This window comes from Hyla sarda, chromosome 1 (genome assembly GCF_029499605.1).
Source record: "Hyla sarda isolate aHylSar1 chromosome 1, aHylSar1.hap1, whole genome shotgun sequence".
Classification (NCBI taxonomy): domain Eukaryota; kingdom Metazoa; phylum Chordata; class Amphibia; order Anura; family Hylidae; genus Hyla; species Hyla sarda.
In genome coordinates, this window is record NC_079189.1 from 438,638,309 (window position 1) to 438,661,736 (window position 23,428).

General features: G+C 44.7%; 1 protein-coding gene across 1 annotated transcript in view; it reads left to right on the forward strand.

Moving 5' to 3' along the window:
- The first annotated feature begins 51 nt into the window (after positions 1 to 51).
- Positions 52 to 23,428, forward strand: part of CDC45 (cell division cycle 45) — a 62,236-nt gene continuing 38,859 nt past the window's right edge. Inside the window, exons 1-3 of the mRNA XM_056532212.1 lie at positions 52 to 189; positions 6,616 to 6,675; positions 17,130 to 17,222. Coding sequence (XP_056388187.1) covers positions 139 to 189; positions 6,616 to 6,675; positions 17,130 to 17,222 — 204 coding nt within the window. The 5' untranslated portion in view covers positions 52 to 138. The remainder of the gene's footprint in view (positions 190 to 6,615; positions 6,676 to 17,129; positions 17,223 to 23,428) is intronic.

The following is a 23,428-nucleotide window of genomic DNA, read 5'->3' on the forward strand; positions in this document are numbered from 1 at the left end:
GTCTGTGATACGTCCAGAGCCGTGGTATCTGTCACCGGTGGGCGGGGTTACGTGTCAGGGAGGAAGCGCGCTCTGTGATTGGTCAGTGCCCGCACGGCGATTTAGCGCCAGTTTTGAGGACATCCGCCAGCAGCAGAGATGTTCGTTAGCGATCTCCGCAAGGAGTTTTACGACGTCATAGTGAGCAAGGTGAGCGCGACCCCTCCGGTGTAGTGACGTAGGACGTGAGCTCGCCTATCTGCTCTTATCTACTGTATATGATAAAACATATGTGTGCTCATCCTTACTGTCTCCACTCACTTAGTGCAGCTTCAGGCTGGGTTTATAGCCACTCATACTCAAGGGAGTGTATAAAGAATAGCATAAGCACCTTGTATAATATTGTGGAAGAATCCAGTCCAGGCCCCAAAGTTATGTCAGCGATGTTTACCACGCAGGGGGCTCCAGACCCTTTGGCACTGCTCAGAGATTTATCTCCAGGTCAGTGTTCTCCAAATAGTGTCTCCAGCTGTTGCAAAACTACAACAAAGGCTGTCCGGGCATGCTGAGTTGTAGTTTTGCAACAGCTGGAGCCACTGTTTGGAGAACACTGTCTTAAGTGTTTTTCTGTTTTTTGCATTTCATTTTTTTTTCCTCCTCACCTTCTAAAAATGATAACTCTTTCAATTTTGCACAAAAAATCCATATTATGGCTTATTTTTTTTGCGCCACCAATTCTACTTTGCAGTGACATCAGTCATTTTACCCAAAAATGTACGGCGAAACGGAAACATTTTTGGGGGCTTCCGTTTCTACGTAGTACATTTTTCGGTAAAAATTACACTTTATCTTCTGTAGGTCCATATGGTTAAAATGATACCCTACTTATATAGGTTTGATTTTGTCGCACTTCGGAAAAAATCATAACTACATGCAGGAAAAATTTATACATAAAAAATTCTCATTTTCTGACCCCTATAACTTTTTTATTTTTCCGCGTACGGGCCGGTATGAAGGCTGATTTTTTGCACCGTGTTCTGAAGTTTTTATCGGTACCATTTTTGTATTGGTCGGACTTTCTGATCGCTTTTTATTCAATTTTTTTTGCGCCTATGCCATTGACCGTGTGGTTTTATTAACAATATACTTTTATAGTTGGGACGCGGCAATACCACATGTTTATTTTGAATTTTATTTACAGGTTTTTTTTTGTTTTTTTTCATGGAAAAAGGGGCGTGATTCAAACTTGTATTAGAGAAGGGGTTAAATGAGCTTTTAACTTATTATTTTTATTTTTTTTCCACTTTTTATTTTTGCAGTGTTAACGCTGGCTCAGTTATAGGAAACAGAGGGTGGTTATTAAAGGAGAACTCCAGAATATAAAAATTGTCCCCCATACTGCCGGCAGTAAAAAAATTTGTGTACATACCTTCCTCCGATAACTGTCTCCGGTCTCTGCCGCGATCCTCTTCCTGGTTGCTTGTGGTCCGCGAGTGATACTGCACTCAGCCAATCACCGGCCACAGCGAAGTCCCGACTCGGCCGGCGATAGGCTGAGCGGCAGTGGGAGAACGCTTCAGGACACAAAATTCTTCACTACACTGGAACCTGCTGCCGGGGCTGAAAACGGCACACTGCCGCTCAGCCTATCGCCTACCGAGCCGGGACTTCACTGCGGCTGGTGATTGGCTTAGGGCAGTATGACTCGCCGACCACCAGCAACCAGGAAGAGGATCACGGCGGAGCCTGGAGCCGGTTACAGGAAGCCCCGGTGGAGCGGAGAAAGGTATGTACATCATTATTTTTTTTTTACTGCCGGGACTATGGCCGACAATTTTTATATTCTGGAGTTCTCCTTTTATGGTACTTATTCTGATTGGGTGACTGTTCCAATGGGGTACCACAGGGGTCAGTCTTGGGTCCTGTTCTATTTAATATATTCATTAATGACCTTGTAGAGGGGTTGAAAATTAAAGTAGCAATCTTTTCAGATGATACTAAACTCTGTAAAGTGGTAAACACAATAGAGGGCAGTGCACTGTTACAAATGGATCTGAATAGGTTGGACGTTTGGGCTGAAAAGTGGCAGATGAGGTTCAACACTGATAAACGTAAGGTTATGCACATGGGGAAGAATAATCCGGGCTTGGATTATGTATTAAATGGGAGCACACTTGGGATGACTGACGGGGAAAAGGACTTGGGAGTCTTAGTTAATAGTAAATTTAGCTGTAGTGACCAGTGTCGGGCAGCTGCTGCCAAGGCAAATAAAATCTTGGGGGGCATCAATAGGGGCATAGATGCCCACGACAAGGAAATAATTCTACCGCTGTACAAATCACTAGTCAGACCACACATAGAATACTGTGTACTAGGGATCGACCGATTATCGGTTTGGCCAATTTTTGACATTATCGGTATCGGCAAGGGGGATCGCCGCTGCCCCATTGCCTCCCCCATCCCCGGTTTTATAATTATCTGTTTTCGAGGTCCGTGCTACTTCTGGTTTCTGCGACTTCCCGCGCTATTGCTGTGCGCTGCGCAATAACGAGTGACGTCCTCAATGTGACGTCACCGTCAGTGCGCACAGTGACAGCTCAGTACGCCTCCGCCGCCAGAAGTAGCGCAGACCCCAGGAACAGGTAATTATAAAACCGGGGATGGGGGAGGCAATGGGGCAGCGGCGGTGGTTGGACTAGGGAGGACCCCAGGACAGGCAGGGGGAGAGAAGCGGTTGGAGGCGGCGGTCTCTGGCCCCGCAAAAGCCGCTGCAGTTCACTGATTTAAAGCGCATGTTTTAACTCATTGTTCTGCAGCGGCCTCTGTGGGGTGGGGGGGGGAGTAGGAGTTAGCCGATAACTTATACCGGAATATCGGTATAAGTTATCGGCCTCAAAGTTAACATATTATCAGTATCTCCCATAAAAAATCTATCGGTCAATCCCTATTGTGTACAGTACTGGGCACCGGTGTACAAAAAAGATGCAGTGGAGCTGGAGAGGGTTCAAAGACAGGCAACCAGGGTAATACGGGGAATGGAAGGACTACAGTACCCAGAAAGATTATCAGAATTGGGGTTATTTAGAAAAAAGAAGGCTTAGGGGAGACCTAATAACTATGTATAAATATATCAGGTGACCACACAGAGATCTCTCCCATGATCTATTTATACCCAGGACTGTATCTATAACGAGGGGGCATCCTCTACGTCTTGAGGAAAGAAGGTTTCTACACCAGCACAGACGGGGGTTCTTTACTGTAAGAGCAGTGAGACTATGGAACTCTCTGCTAGAGGAAGTGGTCATGGGGAACTCTGTAAAAGAATTCAAAAGGGGTCTGGAGGCATTTTTTGTAGAGTAATAACATTGCGGGTTATGTATACTAAATTTATAGGGACAGATTGTTAATCCAGGGATTTGTTCTGACTACCATATTTGGAGTTGGGAAGGAATTTTTACCTCTAGTATGAGGTTTTTTTGCCTTCCCCTGGATCAACTCAGTGGGGACTTATTGGGGATATAGGTTGAACTTGATGGACTCTGGTCTTTTTTTCTTTTTCCAACTTTATTAACATGTTACATGTTCACTCAGCTCTGCTGCATATGCATGGTCACTCAGCTCTGCTGCATATGCATGGTCACTCAGCTCTGCTGTATATGCATGGTCACTCACTCAGCTTTGCTGCATACGCAGGGTCACTCACTCAGCTCTGCTGCATACGCAGGGTCACTCACTCAGCTCTGCTGCATACGCAGGGTCACTCACTCAGCTCTGCTGCATATGCATGATCACTCTCAGCTCTGCTGCATATACACAGTCACACTTTCAGCTCTGCTGCATGCACTTGATCACACATACACATAGACCTAACAGCCATACCTCCATCTCCCTCCCTGCACATACAGTGGTATTCTTAGCTGTATGGTCACCATGGTTACACTCTACACATGCGCAATCTCTTGCACTTATCAAGAACAGTAGTTTGAACTTTACAGTTCTCCAGATCTACAGTCGTACAGATTGGAGTCTAATCTAAATATGTATGACACATGCTGCACTTATTCTTATAACATTTTAGGTGTCCTCCTTGATGGTTTATATTTGCGCCATAAAATCAGGACTTGTGCATAATTTGTGCGTGTAAAGAGAAAAGACGCAGTTGATGGATCAATGTCCACTACATGATGTGTGGGACTTTTTTAAACTTTATTTTGGATACATCGGGACCTAAGATGAAATCTTATTTTATATATAATATGTTGCCACCAGTTATATAGGTCAAAATCTGGTGACAAGTTTCTTTTAAATGGGCACTGTCAGATTCATAAACTTTTTATATTTTGTACATCTTGGCAAAACATGAACTTTTCTAATATTCATAAGAAAATATATATATATATATTATATATATATATATATTTTTTTTTTTATAGAAATCATGGCTCTAAAACGGGCTACTAGGGGTTATCTTACCTGCTAGGACATCAGCGAGTCCAGAGGCAGCATTAGGATGATGCATGGACATTGGACAAGCTTGTCTGTGTTTGCTCCCTGTCTGTCACTCTGCCTGCAGGAAGGCACAGCAGCCGGGAGCGAGCACAGAGTCGGGAAAGACCTTCACTGCCTGTGTGGTGAAAACTCTTGCTTCCCTCAAGATTCCTTCAGCTGTGAGGGACGCAGGAGTTTTCCCCACACCGGACCTCCACAACGGCCGACATCAGCTGTTTTCCCCAGAACGCTACTATCAACAGTGATGCTGTAAGTGCAAGAAGGGCACAGGGAAAACAGCTGATGTCAGCTGGTGCAGCTCCCGGGTTTGCGATGCACACTTGTCAGCCCCCTCTTGTCGTCCTCATATAGCTGTCCTCCGCCGCTCACATGTCCGTCCCATCTTCGCCACGTGCATGTCCACCTGCCGCTGCTTACATCTCCCCTTGGGTAAGCAAAACTGCAACTACAAGCATGCCCTGTCAGTAAGGACATTCCTGGAGTTGTAGTTTTGCTAATGCTAGGAGAGAGGTAAGCAGGCAGATGCTGACAGCATACTGAGGGGGGAGGCAGAGGCATGTACCCTGAGGCCACACCCCCTCCCTTTACTTTTATTTAAAAAAAATTAATTAATAAAGTGTTATGGACAAAAAGAAATATATACACATACATGGTCAGGATTAGGTACTGGGTAACAGTTTTTTGGGGATCTGACAGATACACTTTAAAATCTTACATCACCATTAATAGTTCACAGCATGTTTACCTCCTTTTATGGTCTATTCACATGTACAGTATTCTGCACAGATTTGATGCGCAGGATTTTCTGCTGCAGATATAAACTGAACACAGCGTGAAATCCTGTGCATCAAAACTGCGCAGAATACTGTACGTGTGAATAGACCCTTGAAGGGAATCTGTCAGCTCTATTGATGCTATGAGCTGCAGACAGTGGTGGATAGCTGTTACCTTTCTTGCAGCGGATTTAGGTTGCCAAACATAAAATCTCCTTTTTTGTTTCTCAGCTGAGTGTCAAGGAGACAGACTGAGCTCCTCAAGTACCACAGCTTGGCATGACTCCTCACCTGCTTTCACCTCCCAGCATCTCCTTCATTGACATACCCTGTACATCAGTAGTGAGGAGGCATGCCTGGCTGTGGCACTTGAGCAGTTTGACTCCATCTCCTTGACCTTGGTGGAGAAATAAAAAGGTGATTTTATAAGTTTGGTAGCCACCATTAGATTCAGGAAAGGTACAGCAAAATCAGCTGCGGGAAAACCTGCTGCAAATTATGGACATGTGAATGTACCCATACAGCTATCCAAAGGTAACTGCAGCTCTCAGCCGCAAATACAATTGACAAAATTCCTATGACCACCTAAACCGTACCTGTCTCACTAGAGACTATTCAAAAGTTTTGACCAGTCTGGGTCTTAGTGTTTAGACCCCTAGCAACTGTTAAAACGAGCGAGAGAAAAGCACAACCAACTGAGACAATCCCATAGACTTACCTGGTAAGTTTTCCTTGTCTAGCGTGCTATTTTCCCAGCAAATTCCAGCTATCGGTCATGATGTGAACACTCAGATCCCGTCCGATCAACCCGTCAAGTGACAGTGCCCATTCAAACTGGTATTGGCACCATTAGATCATCTCGGACTATTGTGGGCACCTGTGATGTTGGGTCAACACTTGCATTTAACAGTGTAAAAATGCTGTTCATTTGGGACAGCAGAATATCTCCACCAAAAATCATACAGATTTGGGGATCAGTGTGCTATTATTTAAAGATCATAAAGTTGCTAAGTTGCCCATAGCAACCAATTGGATTGGGTCTTTCATTTTTTAAAGGGCCTCTGAAAAATTAAAGAAACAATCTGGTTGCTATGGGCAACTCAGCAACTTTTCCTCTGGACAGGTTTTGATAGATCTCTCCATTATATTTCATATAATTTAGTCTTCACACCCTTCAAAGTGAATGGACAGTCACGTTCATATGCAGCTGCCTGGATGCTGTGGTAAGTGGGTCCCCTGTTCTGCATCTATCACACGTTTATGGTGTACTCTGCTATTTTTCTATATAGCTTTAGTAGCTGTATGAGCTTTAGGCATATAAGTGCAGTTATACAATTTCTTTTCTTCTTTACAGCGTGTGCTTCTCCTTGTCGCTCCTGATGTCGATGCTTTGTGTGCATGTAAAATACTGCAGGTAAGTGTTTTCCTGAAAGACTGTATGCATGCAGACATGTAGGCGAGATTTGTCATAAACTGTGCAGAGGAAAGCTGCTTATAGTAACCAATCAGTTTGCTTATTTTGATTTTAAAAAGGCTGCTGAAAAATTAGACATCTGATTGGTTGCTATGGGCAACTGATCAACCTTTCCTCTGCACGGGTTTTAATACATATACCCCAATACATTTCTCTTGGAGAGTCAGATCATTGTCATCAAGCTATTCGGTCAGATTTTAATGGAAGAATGCAAGAAAATTTACATACATTGGCTATCCAGGATTAGAAAAATACTGCTTTCTTCCATGCCCCCTGTCCTTGCTGATTTTTGCATTATGTATTGAACTCCTTGCTGCTATGATTCGTGGGGACCCGAACATCACTGGCATTGCCCTTCATGACAGGGAATTAAAGTTTTGTCTGTCTGCAGACGATGTTCCGCTTACCCTCTCGTCCTTTTGGTTTCTCTTTCTTGCCTCTATTGGGTTCTCCATGATTATGGAGTGGTTTCTGGGTAAAAGGCTAACCTGTCTAAAACTGAAGCTCTCTCTCTTAACCTCTCCTTGCATCTTTCTACTCTTACGCTCTGATTATTCTTTTAAATGGTTTCATACTGCAATTAAATACCTGGGTGTTCTTCTTACCCCTTCCTATTCCTCCCTTTATTCTACTAACTTCCTCCCTCTCTTTCGTGAGCTCAGGACCCTTATGGAGAAATGGCGGTCGCAATATATTTAGTTTTTTGGGCGAATTGCAGCGGTCAAAATCCTCCCTAAACTGCTTTATTTTGAGACTCTGCCGGTCCGCGTGCCTCTCTTCGCTCTTTCCGATATCTTCCGTTTTTTATTTGGAATGGGAAGAGTCATCGCCTCCGATGTCGGTAATGATGGCTAGTCAGTCCATGGGTGGTTTTGCTGTTGCTGATGTTGCAAAATATTATTGGGTGGCCCACCTGCGACGCCTGGCGACATGGTCTACATAACATGCATATAGTCACTGGATGGAACTGGAAAAATTATGGTTGGCCCCAATTCATCCGAGTACTCTCCTCTGGTGTATTCCTCCCCCTTACCTGTCCTCCTTTTTTGGGTCCTATATCTTTCTCTAGGTAAGTGTAGGATTACTGCTGCAGGAATTTTCAGATGTTCTCCCCCTTGTTGCCTATGTGGTCTCTTCTGTACCACCCTGATTTCTCCTCTGGTCTGTCCTCTGGTATGGTGAGGGTGTTTGGTTCCTGGGGTCTTTTTTGTTGGGCTGATGTAGTGGATCCCCTCACCCGATCTCTCTTGTCCTTTGATCAACTGGTTGCCCGCAGGGAGCTCCCCCTATCTGAATGGTTCCGTTATTTGCAATTGAGGCATTATATGTCTTCATCACTTAACTCCGGGGTTGTTTCTCAGCACACGGGCTTTGAACGGCTGTGTTATAATGGACCTCAGGCATCGGGACTTCTCTCTATTTACTCACTCCTTCTTTATCCTTTGCATGGTTATTCTCCCTCCTATCCCTATATGAGTTGGGAGGAGGTTTTGAACACTACCATTTCTATCCAGCAGTGGCGGACTATTTGGGACCGGGCTTCTAAGGCCTCTATATGCACGGCCTATAAGGAAACTCAATATAAAATGTAAATGGGATGGTATCACACCTCCGAACTCCTAAATAGACTGAATCCTGGTCTTGCCCCCTCAGTGCTAGCACTGTGGTGTGGGATTAGGGATGGTGTTTCATATCTTCTGGTCTTGCCCTCTCATATTAACATATTGGCGCTTGGTACAACGATTGATTACTGATGTCTTGGGTGTTTCAGTTCCCTTAGACCCCTTCATTACCTTCTGCACCTGTCTTTTAGGCCTTTACCCAAGAAGCCATTTAAGCTTTTCATGCATTTAATGTTAGCTGCCAAGACCCTCATAGCTTAATGTTGGAAGCGAACCTTGCCTCCTTCTGAACTTGACTTGTCGGCCCGTCTACGTGAGATCAGCTCTCTGGTATCTCTTACGGCCTCTTTGAATAACTCTACACCTACATTGCTATCTGTATGGGAACCCTGGGACCGCTTTTCTGATCGCCAACCTCCGTGAACTTGACAGCTTTGTTTCTTTCCTACTCTCTTTTTTTTTTCTTCTCTCTTTCCATACCCCCCCCCCCCTTTCCTATTTTTCTTTTGGGTTTTGTGCTTTGTTTTGTGTGTTGGTCTTGTGGTCCTCTGTATTCCCCTTCCTCCTCCCCATCCCATGTTTGTGGCCAGTTGGCGGCTCGATTGCCTATACTTGCTTCTTGCATATTGATTGGCTATTTTAGCTGGTTCAATCCTACATATATTGAAATGTTGATGTTCTGTTCATACTCTTTGCCCATCGTTTTCTTTCCAGGTCTACAGACCTTGAATGCTGTATTTGCAAACTGTTTTTGTTTTTGTCTCTTATATGAAAAATCTCAATAAAAATTTGTTTAAACCCTTAAAGGGGTACTCCGCCCCTAGACATCTTATCCCCTATCCAAAGGATAGGGGATAAGATGTCAGATCGCCGGGGTCCCGCTGCTGGGGACCCCGGGGATCGCTGCTGCGGCACCCCGCTATCATTACTGCGCAGAGCGAGTTCGCTCTGCACGTAATGACGGGCGATACAGGGGCCGGAGCATCGTTACGTCACAGCTCCGCCCCTCGTGATGTCACGGCCCGCCCCCGTCAATACAAGTCTATGGCAAGGGGGCGTGGCGGTCGTCACGCCCCCTGCCATAGACTTGCATTAAGGGGACGGGACGTGATGTCATGCGGGGCGGAGCCATGATGTCACGCTGCTCCGGCCCCTGTATCGCCCGTCATTACGCACAGAGCGAACTCGCTCTGTGCAGTAATGATGGCGGGGTGCCGCAGCGGCGATCCCCGGGGTCCCCAGCAGCGGGACCGCGGCGATCTAACATCTTATCCCCTATCCTTTTGAATAGGGGATAAGATGCCAGGGGTGGAGTACCCCCTTTAATGATCACATATGCATATTTAGGTCCGTGGCTGGCTCCCACAATATAACGCGCGGTGACCGCGTTTCATGTCGGGTCGGTCCCAGCATGTATCGGGAGCCGGGGCTAATAGCGTCTGGCAGCGATCGCAGTGCCGCGCTCTATTAACCCTATAGACACGGCGTTCAAAGAAAACGCCGCATCTAAAACGAAAGTAAAACCTTCCTGGTTGCTCAGTGGCGCTGATTGGGACCACCACAGTGAAAATGCAGTGTCCCGATCAGCTAGGACGCGAGCAGAGGGTCACTCTCCTTCCTCCAGCACGATTGATTGCTCCAAGCCTGAGATTCAGGCTTGAGCAATCGACCGCCGATAACACTGATCAATGCAAAGCTATGGCTTTGCAGTGAACAGTGCTGGTTATCAGTGTATGCAATGTTATAGCCCCCTATGGGCTAGAACACTGCAAAAAAAAGTGTAAAAAAAATAAATTCATAAATGTGATTTAACCCTTTCCCTAATAAAAGTCCAAATCACCCCCCTTTTCCCATTTAAAAAAAAAAACATATGTGGTATTGCCGCGTGCGTAAATGTCCAAACTCTAAAAAATGCAGAGTCAATGGCATACGTGCAAAAATTCAAAAGTCCAAAATAGCGTATATTTTTGGTCACTTTTTATATCCTGAACAAAAAATCCGATCAATACAAAAATGGTACAGTGCAAAAAAATTTGCCCTCATACTGCTCCATACGCAGAAAAATAAAAGTTATAGGGGTCAGAAGAGGACAATTTTAAATATATAAATTTTCCTGCATGTAGTTATTCTTTCCAGAAGTACGACAAAATCAAACCTATATAAGTAGGGTATCATTTTAATCGTATGGACCTACAGAATAAAGATAAGGTGTAATTTTTACCGAAAAATGTACTGCGTAGAAACGTAAGCGCCCAAAAGTTCCAAATTGGCGTTTTTTTTCTTCAATTTAGTCACACAATGATTTTTTTTTTTTTTCCGTTTTGCTGTAGATCTTTGGGTAAAATAACTCATGTCACTGCAAAGTAAAATTGGTGGCGCAAAAAATAAGCCATCATATGGATTTTTAGGTGCAAAATTGAAAGGGATTTTTAAAAGGTGAGGAGGAAAAAACTAAAGTACAAAAAATGGAAAAACCTGTGGTCCTTAAGGGATTAAAAAAAAGAGAAAACTGCTCTTTTCCAAAAACTGCCACTCTTGTCCACAGGATGTTTGGTATCACAGACAACGTCTATTAAAGTGAATGGATTTGTAATACCCCACACAACCTGAGGACAGGTGTAGCATGGTGTGTGGAACAGTTTTTATAATCCTGGATAACACCTTTTTTTTTTTAAGTACATTTTTGGTAATCATTTTCCTCATTGTTCTGCCATAAATGGTACGGTTTGCATTGCAATATGTTAACTTCCTAATGTTCACATATGGTCATATTTATATATGTGGGATTGATTGTAGAACAAGTCTCAATAGCACCAAACAGACCCCATGTTTGTCTGTGTAAGCAAAAATGTACATAGTATTGTCAAATAGCCTGTGGCTATATGTGGGAAGCCTATCAGGCTGAATTTGTGGGAGGGGCTTTGGCTATTTAACATCCATCGGCCCCTCCCTCTGGGCGTATGCTGGGTTGGCGAAATTGCGGGGGTTCTTTCGTTGCGTACGCTGGGTCAGGTGTGTGGTGGTGCAGGTAAGTGCCGGGTGACCGGCAGGTTTCTTTACTGGGGCCCTGGTCTGTTGCTATTGCTCCCCTCGTTTGGCGGGCAGGCTCCGGCACCCAGCGTGTTATGTAGGCGGCGGTCCGTCGGTGCAGCGCATGCCCGGGCTGGCCGCAGTGAACACGGCCTCTGGATCCAGCGGCAGCTGGCGGCATGGCAGGCGCGGGGAGACGCGACCCACGTGGGTCTCCCTGTAACGGCGTCTCACGTGCAACACGGGGCTCTGAACGGGCGGAGTCACAGCATGCCAGGGAGCCGGCGGTATAGCTCCACGGATGGCCAGCAGGTGGCGCTGAAAAAAAAAAAAAATGTGTGTGTGTGTGTGTGTGTGTGTGTGTGTGTGTGAGGAAATGTTAGGCTTACAGAGTGTATTGGTACCATGCAGTAATAGGGGCTGGCTCATGGTGCACCGGTGTCAGGCCACAGTTCCTGACACATGCACTGTCGCAGACAAGGGGCAGCTTGTAAAGTTAATACGATAATCCATATTACTGTGGCTTCGGTTTAGGGGGGGGGTAGTCATGCATATCGGGGTATCGGGTCAGAAGCTTGGGGTAGTCAAGTAATTAGTGGGGTTGGGGTAGTTTCAGGCATAGGGGGGGGTAAGGGGGGGTCAGCATGTATGGGTCATAGGTGGTAGGTGGCGCGTAAACCATATGGTTAGTACACTGTTAGTTTCTCTTGCAGTTTAGGTGGGCTGTATCCAGTTAGGTGGTCGTTACGTTCCTGGTCATTGCAAATTTGGCTACGGTCAGTACCAACCGTACGGCGGTTGTTCATGTTATTTATTCACGTTTCACGGTGGTCATCACTTTCGCTAGCAGACGCTAGTTCACGTCATTTCAGTCAAATGCTTAAATACTCCTGTTACATTAGTTAATGTTACGCACTACTGCTGTTACACATAGGCCCTGAATCACTGTATATCTGACTCGACATGTCAGATAGGGTTCAAGGCGTCATTGCTACTGTCACGCATACAGAGCATTTCGTTTACACGGGTAGTGGTCACTGCGATCTTGACTCTTCTTCAAGGGTGACCACTTGCCTGCGGTGGTTGCTGACACGTCTTCAGAGCCATCGCTAGTTAGTTAGAAACGGTGCACACTGTAATCTTGACTCGCAGTCAGGTGTTCACGGTTTAATTATTCATGACTATACGCATCATGCACACGTTCTCGGTCAGACACACGGTCAGGCCTCGTTTCAAACTATTCAGGTGGTACTCTGGGTCGCACTGGCACTACGGTCAGCACTCTTGGGTTCGGCCACATTGCACGGGCAGTCTGCAGCTGTAAGCTAACATTAAGTATGTATTCGGTTGTTTGCAGGGTTACAGTCGATTTGCTGTTCGTTCAGACGTCTTACTGTTGTGTTACAGTGGTGGTAAGGTCAGTCAGTACTCAGCAAGGGGGGTACACGTTTCTCATATCTGGTGACTCACGATTACCGTTTTGTTTCCCCGGCACCCGTTACGGCCCGGACAGGTCATGTCTCACGTGTCAGACATAGAGGACCCGATGTCCATCCCTGATACACCAGCTAGAAGCTCCGTGCGAGGGACGCCCTCCTCTGCAGCTTACAGGGCTTGGACGATCCCCAAATTGATGGAGGAGTTGCGCAAGGGAGCAATTCCATTTCCATCAACCGCCCGAAAAGCAGAGTTGTACAAACTCCTCATGGCGGATCAGGGGGCTGGCGACAGTCAGGAGGGGACCTCGAGCCAGTCCACCCTCTCTGAACTGCATGCAATGATGACTTCCATGTTGGGCAGGCTGGATTCTCTGGAGAGAAGGGGCATTCAGGGGCCTCCAGCTCCAGCAGCATTGCAGGCGCCAACGCCTACACAGATGTCTGCCCCTGTTCCGGTAGGCAACCCAGGTAGGCGCTCTGGGCCACCAAGGGTGTCACCAGTCCATTTTGTCCCAGCAGCCCTGAGAAAGGACATACTGGAAGGGAAGGACATCAATTTGGCGGCCCTGTTGCTATCTGCCTTCGACATTGAGGACACTAGAACGGTAGCATGCGCTGACTTATCTGTTGTCCTTAAGAGTAAGGACACCAGGCTGAAACGGAAGCTAAATATCCACGAGTTTGTGATTGCCTTCAGCAAATACAGGGAGGTGATATGCTCAGCCAGGCCGGAGCGCAGAGAGGAGCTCGACCTGTATTTGCTGAGGGTTAATGAATACGCATACAAATACGGTGGTACCCATTTCTACGATTATCATAGAAGTTTCTCAGCCATGGCAGCGGCGGCCTTCAGCCAAGATGGGTACCTCACGGACTGGAGCATCGAAGATTCACAGATGTTCTGCAGCCACTTCGCAAATCTCAAATTCCCCGCATGTGCTGCCTGTCAATCAATCACGCATACTACGGCGTGGTGTGTAGGGCTGGCGCAACAGGGCGAGCAGGGCGCCACCAGACCTTCCACGGACAGTTTCAGCAGGTCCGCACCTTCCGTGGATAAGTTGGGCCGTCCAGTACACTACCTCGGAGGCTCACAAATTTGTAACAACTATAACATGTCTTCGTGCAACTTCAGCAATTGCAGGTTATTACACGTCTGCTTCTACTGCTTCAGGGCACATCCGGGCTCTGCATGTAGGCAGAAAGGGCCAGCATGACTAGGCGGGGTACGTACCCCAGTCCTGGCCGCTCTGCTCGCGGGTCACCCGGACCCAGATTGGGTCCAATGGTTGATCAATAGTTTTGATAGAGGCTTCCACGCCGGCATGGTCACACTGCCGCAGGCCACATTTGAATGCGACAATCTGCTGTCTGCCGTAAACGATCCCGCTGTTGTCACCGAATTAATAAATGCTGAGCTAATGAAAGGTTATATGATTGGCCCCTTGTTAGTTTCTCCATTCAGGTCTTGGAGGGTCAGTCCGGTAGGGGTGGTAACAGGCAAGTTCAATGGGAAAAAGAGACTGATATTTGACTTGTCGGCTCCTCATGGGTCACTTGTCCCCAGTATCAACTCTCTCATTCCATCCGAGGAGTTTAGCATGCATTATTCTTCCATAGACCAGGCTATTCAGGTCATCTTGGCGCTCGGCCCAGGGACTTGGATGGCGAAGGCGGATATCACTGACGCCTTCAAGTTGCTGCCTTTGCACAGGGACCAGTGGCAATGGTTTGGGCTCAAATGGCAAGGGGCATATTATTTTGCTTCCAAGTTGACTTTCGGATGCAAGAGCAGCCCGTGGCTGTTTGACCAACTGGCCCAGGCATTGCACTGGCTGCTGGTTAATGTCTCTGGATGCAGCCAGGTCATCCATTACTTGGATGACTTTCTTCTGCTCAGTCGCCCGAGGGAAGAGCCGGACCAGTTGGTCAGATTGCTGAAACTGTTCACTGATATTGGGGTGCCAGTGTCTCCCAAGAAAACGGTCGGTCCAACTAAGTGTCTCACCTTTCTGGGAGTAATCCTAAATTCAGTCGCAATGCAAGTCAGCTTGCCCACTGACAAACTCAACCGTATCAGACACTATCCACAAGTACACGGTCTCCCAGGTCACGACCAAGGGAGAGTTGCAGAGCTTGCTGGGAATGCTGGCATTTGCTATGCGAGCAATCCCGCAGGGCAGAGCGTTCGTATCCAGAATATTGTCTTTGCTGCATGGTGTCCCTCATCAACACAGTAGGGTGTGATTAGATTGCCAAGCCCTGGCTGACCTGAACATGTGGGATAGGTTCATGGCACAATGGAATGGGACGGCTATGTTTGTCCCGCCAGCCTCCGAGTTGTCCCCCAAGATCTGCACCGATGCGTCATCTTCCATCGGTTATGGTGCAGTGTGGAGCAGCAGGTGGATGGCGGGCCAATGGTCCAAGCAGGTATTGGCTCTGGCAGGCTTCAGCAGCACTTCGGCACTTTTTGAGGTTTTCCCCATTGTAGCAGCTGCAGTGACATGGGGCGACAAGTGGTCAGGGCAGACGGTGGAGTTTCAGTGTGACAATCAGGCGACAGTTGCCATAGTCAACAAGGGCAGTTCCGGGCATGCTACTGTCATGTCATTCATGCGCAGACTAGTCTGGGTGTCCTTACAACACAACTTCAATTTTGTAGCCAGACACATACCGGGGGTAGACAACACGGCCGCAGATGCTCTGTCCAGGGCTAATTTCCATCTCTCTTCACAGGTGGCTCCGCAAGCAGACGCAGTAGGAACACAACCCCCTTGCCTGGCACAATTAATCTTGGACTGAATTATTACACAGGTGGCCCGGGAGTTAATGTCGGACGCCTTAGCCCCCAATACCAGAAAGGCCTATCATGCAGCACACGACACCTTCAGGGCATATCTGTCGCAACATAGCATCCCCTTTTCTTACGACACCACTATCATTCTATCTTTCATCGGTTTCTGCCACTCTTCTCTGCACCTGTCTCATAGCACTATCAAATCTTACCTTTCGGGCATTCAGCATTTCATTTCTTTATCCCACCCAGACAGGCTATCTATCCTATCATCTCAGGCTGTCAAGGCTGCGCTCAGAGGGGTGGTGGCTCGTAGCGCCACAGCGCCAACTCTCAGGAAACCGATTAGCGGCGAGCTGTTCCGAGCCATGTCTGACGCATTAGCCAATAACCCGTTTGGCTTCGAGCGCAGTCTGATAATCAAATCTGCCATTTATCTAGCCTTCTATGGCTTCCTCCGGCCGGGTGAATTTTCATGTGTCAGGCGGGGAGCGACACATCCACAGAAGGCTCATTTAAGGTGGCAGGGTTCTTGGTTCGAAGTTTCACTGTCTGTCACAAAAACTTGTAGGTGGGGGGCGGTGGTTAAGTATTTTCCTTCAGGCAACAACTGGTGCCCGGTGGCGGTGTTGGCACAACTGCTTGAGTTCCTCCATGATAAGCCTCCGGAGTCGCCACTGTTGCCTTTCGGTGGGGGTGCTCTTACCACTTCTCTTTTCACATCGCATGTCCGCACGCTGCTTGGTAATTTAGGACACAACCCCAGAGAGTTCTCAGGTCACTCATTCCGCATAGGAGCAGCATCGGTGGCCTCCAGGCACAAAGTGCCTGTACATGTCATCCAGAAGTTGGGGAGGTGGCGGTCTGATGCATATACCACTTATGTCCCAGATCCCTCAAGGGAAATGGCAGAGGCATTTCAATTTTTGGCACTATAAATAAATGATACTTAATTACCCTAACTGGTGGTGTATTTTTGCCCTCTATAGGCGGACCCTCGACGCGGTTTTCAGGCACACCTCAACCGCTGTTCTATGTTATAAGTAGAGTTTTTGTGTTAGGTCTTGGTAAATCTAGTTTCTTGCAGGTGGCCTTGGCAGGAGATAACAGGTAAGCCCACGCACGGTTCAAAGTCCTGACCACAAGTAGATATAACAGGTCCCTGTATTTTGTTGACTTGGGCATCTTAAAAATTGATATACTCTGTATGGTAAAGTCGTTATAAACCCTTGTGCCATCTGTGTAGACTAAGCGGCGCATTTCTTTGTCTGTATTACGGCTAACAGTAGCTGTTGAACTGCATGACAAAGTATCTGTCCTGATAGAATCATTAAGACCTATGAAGCTGTGTGAGTTCGGGTTCCTAGTGCACAACCGTAATACAAAGAACTGTTTTATGCTCTTGGTGGCTAGAAGGCAGCATCTTATTGTGTGCTTCTGGATGAACCCACATGAAACTAATATTACTATTATGTTACAAATCATATCTATGTGTTTCTCCTCTAGGCTTTGTTTCAGTGTGACCATGTCCAATACACATTGATTCCAGTTTCTGGATGGCAAGAACTTGAAATAGTTTTCCTTGAGCACAAAGAACAGGTAGGATTGTTTTAGATTCAGACGTTGTCTGTTTGTTTTTACACATTATAGCTTATAACTTTACCTGTACAGTAAATGGCTTTATAAACGCATGTATACAATATCCTTGTGAGAAGACTCTCTAGCTTTTATGTCCATGCCTTTTTTTGTGTACCTGCTGCTGTTTCTCTCTATGAAAATCACCATATTCTATACCGTGTTTAGACTATACCTGCTGAAATCGCCATATTCTACACCGTGTTTAGACTATGCCTACTAAAACTGTGTTTTAATCAAAGCCTTAAATGAAGGCTCTCTCCAATACTCCCACTAACTAAGTAATTAGAATGCTGCCCTTCTTTAGTCTTTTCAGGTTTAATAGTGTTACTTACTGTTCTTCGACACTAATCCTGTTTCGGGACTTGTTTATATTTCCTATACATTGTTCTCCCCTGCATGGAATACTGTTGTGTTGTATATATGTGCACGATTTCTGGGGTGTTTTCACAGGTTTTGTAAATGTATTAATTTATGTTCCATAAAACTGAAAAATAAATAAAATAAAAATTAAGAATTAAAAAAAAAAATATTGCAAAATGAAGGAAAAAAGGCTGTGAAATAGTGCACACACTGCTTTATTTCTAACTGCTGCTTTTCAATTCATTTTACATTGTGTGAACCCAGCCTTATTCTTTCACAGTTTTATGATGTATAGCTAGCTGCACATAAATAAATGTTGTAGAGACCTGTCAAAAGTTTTTTGATCGGTCGGGGTCTAAGTGTTCACACCACAACTGATAGCTAGAACTAGCTGGGAGAAGAGTACCCTAGGAGAGGAAAAATTTCAATGTAAGTCTATGGCTTTTAGCCTGTAAAAGCCATAGACTTTGACATTTTTCCTCTCCTAGGGTACTCTTCTCCCAGCTAGTTCTAGCTATCGGTTGTGGTGTGAACACTTAGACCCCGACCGTTCAAAACTTTTGACAGGTCTTTACAACATTCTAACTGGTATTTGCACATTCTAACTGGTATTCGCACCATCATAACTTCTTTGACTGTTGTGCTGCTTTTATTTTTTAACCTCTTAAGAACGCAGGGCGTACTTGTACTCCCTGTGCCCGCTCCCAGTCTATAACGCGGGATCACGCCATGACCCCACCTCATAGTGGGTTGGTCCCGGCAGCTAATGAAAGCCAAGACCCTGGGCTAATAGCGTACGTCACCGATCGTTGTGCCGCGCACTATTAACCCTTTAGACGCGACGTTCAAAGTTGATCGCCGAGTCTAAAGTAACAAAAATACACAAATGGCACTGTTCATTGTTGGCAAGGATCTGTGTAGCAGATCAGTGTGTGCACTGCCATAGCCACTAAAGGGGGCTATAACACAGCAAAAAAAGTGTGGTGAAAAAAAGTAAATAAAGATCATTTAACCCCTTCCCTAATAAAAGAATCGCCCCCCTTTTCCCATAAAAAAAAAAACTGTGTAAATAAACATGTGGTATGTGGTTTAATGTTAAACCGCACGGTCAATGGCGTACACGCAACAAAGCGTATTTTGGATCACCTTTTATATCATGAAAAAATGAATAAAAAAAGCGATCAAAAAGTCCGATCAATATACAAATGGTACAGAGAAAATTTTGGGAGAGGCTCTTATCAGACTAGTGACCTGCGACCCGAGCAACTCAAATGCCACCTATACCCACTGTGTCGAAAATAGCAAATAAATAGTAAAGAAATTGAGGCTCAGGGTCTAGAATAAATGGTAAGTAAATTTATATTTGTATATGAATTCACACAATGTTAAAATTTAATGTGTTCCATGACTCACAGGGCCCTTGTGGGTCAGTGGAAACACAAATAGATAGAGGCAATATTCAGTCAAAAATGGCAAAAATACATTAAAAATAAAACAATCTAAAATATGACAATACTTAAAATAGAATTAATAAAATAAAGGGCCACATGTCTGTGGTTATCCAGTTTGTAAAAGATGAGTATCACACGTTAAAAAAAAAAATAAACCCAATAAATATAGCAGCAAAAAATAGTAATGAATGAAATCTGTTGGTATTGGTAACGGTAATGTCCACAGAAAGGAAAAAGTTCATTTTTTTTTTTTTTTTTTTTTAAATGAAAGCTCACTAATAGAGACTCGGCAGTCTCAATAGATATAGTGATGCTTTGAAGTAGATACAATGTTAGTGGTGGATACAATGTTAATAAGTAACAGATGGACTGGAATTGCTACAATGTAGCCCCGCTCTCAGAGCAGAGAGCTCGCTATTAGAGACTCCGCAGTCTCACATGTATACAGCGATGTGTGTGGGCTTTAGACAAGGGGACTGCAGCGCCTCAGAATGCAATCACGTACATGGTACCTTATTAGAATGATTGTCCCGGCTCATATGAAGAATGCGCTGGCTGTTAGAGACTCGCCGTCTCAAAATATACAGCGGTAATAGTAGTAAGTCCCGTCTTCTAGGAGCGCTGTGGTGGTTTCATTCATTCAGCCCGAGGTCTGGCAATCTCCTCGTGGCTGTGGCGATGTGCACAGAATTTATCTGTGTCTGAAGGATGCCGCCATGGGAACAGATGGTTGAATGCTGGATATGGCTGGATAAAGTGGCGACTTTTCCTCAGCAGCTTGGAATAACGCAAATACACAAATGGTATCGCTAAAAACTTCAGATCATGGCGCAAAAAATGAGCTCTCATACCGCCCCATACGCGGCAAAATAAAAGTTATAGGGGGTCAAAAGATGACAATTTGAAATTTATTCATTTTCGTGCATGTAGTTGATATATATATATATATATATTTTTTTTTTTCCAGAAGTAAGACAAAATCAAACCTATATAAGTGGGGTATCATTTTAATCATATGGACATAAAGAATAGGTGGAATTTTTTCAGAAAAATGCACTGTGTAGAAAGCAATTTTTTTTCTGTTTCACCGTGGATTTATTGGTAAAATGACTGTCCATGCAAAGTAGAATTGGTGGCGCAAAAAAATAAGCCATAATATGGATCTTTGGGTGCAAAATTGAAAGGGTCATGATTTTTAAAAGGAAGAAAAAAATGCAAAAAACTGAAAGAACCTGAGTCCTTAAGGGTTAAAGAGGCCTGTGGAAAATGAATGAAGCAATCTGGTTGCTATGGGCAACTACACTACTCTTCCTCTACACATGTTTTGATAAATCATCCCTAATTCACTATTAGTGACTTCACACATTGTGTATTTTCTGTTGAAATTCTGTCGTCAGTGCAATTCAAGTGTTCAACAAACCCTATTCACACTCGTGTTTTTTTTTTGTTTTTTTTTCAGTACGTTCTGCCTCAAAAAAAGGCTGAATTTCATTATAGGAAATCTCTCATCAGTTTCACCTGCAATATCCTGATGGTACAAACAGGTAGTGTAGGTGACACTGATAACAATACTTACCTGGTCCCATTCTGTACTCTGGTTCTTCCACCATATTTTCAATTCTAAGGCAGACTTTGAGCATGGGAGGAGCTTCATGATGTCACCGCTTCTGTTGTCTGCTGGGTCCTGCTGCTAACTGCAACAGCAAACAGCAGCGGTGTGTCACGAAGCGCCTCCCATGCTCAAAGTTGGCACCGGAACAGAAGATACGGTAGTAGAAACAGCACAGAATGGGACCAGGTAAGTATGGTTGTCTTCAGTGTTACCTGCACTACCTGTCTGTACTGACAGGTTAGTGCTGGTGAAACTGATGACTGATTTCCTTTTAAATAAAGGCTGATAATTTGTCATTTTTTTTCCCATCTGATTCATTTAGCTGTTTTTTTCACTGTTTGAAATGTGTTTGATTTGTCTCAGCTTAAAAACATCTGCAACATATTCCCATAAACTGACATTTTTTTTCAGCCATTAATAGCCAGAAAGAACACACTTTGCACTTATTTTTATAGTGAACTTACTTTAAATAAAATTGTATGGCTGTAATTTCAGTTGTTTTTCCATTGCTTTCAATAAAAATCCATAATCAAGCTGTTTTTTTGTTATGAACTCTACAGTTATTTTTCCCCAGCAATTTTTTGTAAAATGTGGTACTTTTAAACATCTTTGTATGTTAAGATAACAAATAAAATACTAACGTCTAAAGAGCAAAATGCCATGGGGGAGGAAGCTTCTATAATGCATAGTTGGTTTTTTTAACAAATATTTTCTTGAATTTTGTCATAAACATATAGTAACAGTGGAGGACTTGCATGTCCTTAGTATAAAGGGGAAACAAAACAAAGCAAACTTAAAAGATACAAAAATAACCAGGACATAAGGTCACAAGCAAAATAAGGGCATTACACAACCTAGTATATACGACTGCTAGGTAAGCTACCTGATATGTTTGTGCTTATCCGACATAGGAGCTTAAATAGATTTACCCCAAACAATAAGACAAATCCTAATGAGCCTTGTCAGTCAGGATATAAAATTGTATTGATGCCATGCCAACATCCGCAGATCCCCAATTTCTGGCTTTTGCGGAATCCGCATGCAGAAATTCAGAAGTGTGAAAGGGAGTGCGGAATCCAATAGAAGTCTATTTGGCTTTAATTTGAGGCAGAGTCTGTGCGGAATTCCGCATGTGAAAATTCTGCCATGTAAGTATCCCCTAACGTGTAGGTGTAAATTACAATCAGTATAGCAATTTACGAGAGGACTCCAGGTGATTAGCAAACAAAGATACTTTGGAGGGTGAGGAATAACTACATTGCCTTTGGGACTGTGTAATAGTTCTCCTCAAATCCTTTTCCCACCGTTTCTGAAATAACAATTCTTGTGGTATCATGGACAGATGGAGGTACGCCACTGACATACCATAAGTCTTTCAGAGGACTTATAAAGAAGGTTTTGTATGAGGTAGGGGGAGAGGGTGAGCACCATTTTTAAATAAGAGTTGCAGTTGCAAGAATCTATTAAAGTCCCTTGGGGAGAGAGCCAACCGATATCTGTAAAGGTCATCAATACATCTCCATCACAAATAATGGTCAGGGATAAAATTCCTTTATCCACCCAACCTGAGAAATCAGTGTGGGAATGAGGGAATAAATGACCCCAAACTCTGTCCTGAAACTTAATAGGCCCCAAAAGATTTGTAGACAGAATGAGCATCCATACTGAAAGATTAACTGCAATAGTAGGACTATAAGTACATGGTCCATCACAAGGTAGGGCTACCTTCCAAAGAAGTGAGTGTTTGGACGGTGCATGTAACATTTTACTCTTAATAGTCAATCTCTACCCAATATAAGAATGAGTCCCCATGTCATCACAGTGTCAGTTGGCTCTGTACACGTCACATTAGAGCACTACATTAGGTGTATATACCAAATGTGAATAGGGGCCCTATTTACTCTCCAGAGGACACGTGGCATCCTTTTGACATTTTGATGAATGTATTTGTCTGATGGAAGCCTCTGATGCAGTGGTTCTTAACCTTGTTAGAGGTACTGGACCCCACCAGTTTCATATCCGTATTCACCGAACCCCTCTTACTTGGAAAAATAAGATTTTTTTCAAATTCAAAACATAGGTATATATATTTATACATAGGTGCACAAAATGAACAAAACCATAAAGCACAATCTACTGAGTAGATAAAGGCAGTGGTGATTCAGGTAAGTAACAAGGGTTGGAGGCAGGGATAGCTAGGTAGGGATAGGGTTAAAAAGAATATAGGCATAGATAAACAAATATTGAATACAGGCAGTGGTGATTCAGTGTAAGGATAGGGTTAACTATGAACTAGACACAGTTAGCCAGGCATTGAGGGAAGGCAATGGTGGTTCAGTGTGCCTACCTGTTCCAGTGGCATCCGTACGTCCAGGCTGTCCGCTTGTCAGAGGGACCGTCTGGCCAGAAGTGGTGCATTCCAGCATGGGGCGCATGCAGGCAATCGCGTAGGAGCGGCGCCACAAAGGATAAGAGGCTTCATTTACAGTAGGGTAAAACAGTACTCTGAGATCTGTTAGGTGGGACATGATCACTTGCAGCCAAGCGGGGTGTGTAATCACGAATCATATGGGTCGGGTGTGTGTCTTGACCTCCGCCGAACCCGCGAGACTGACTCAACGAACCCCTGGGGTTCGATGGAACCCAGGTTAAGAACCACTGCTCTAATGTAATGTGAACAGGGCCTAATAAATACTATTAACAGACTTTGTTTTTGGGAAAGGAAAAAGTCCTGTAAATTTGCC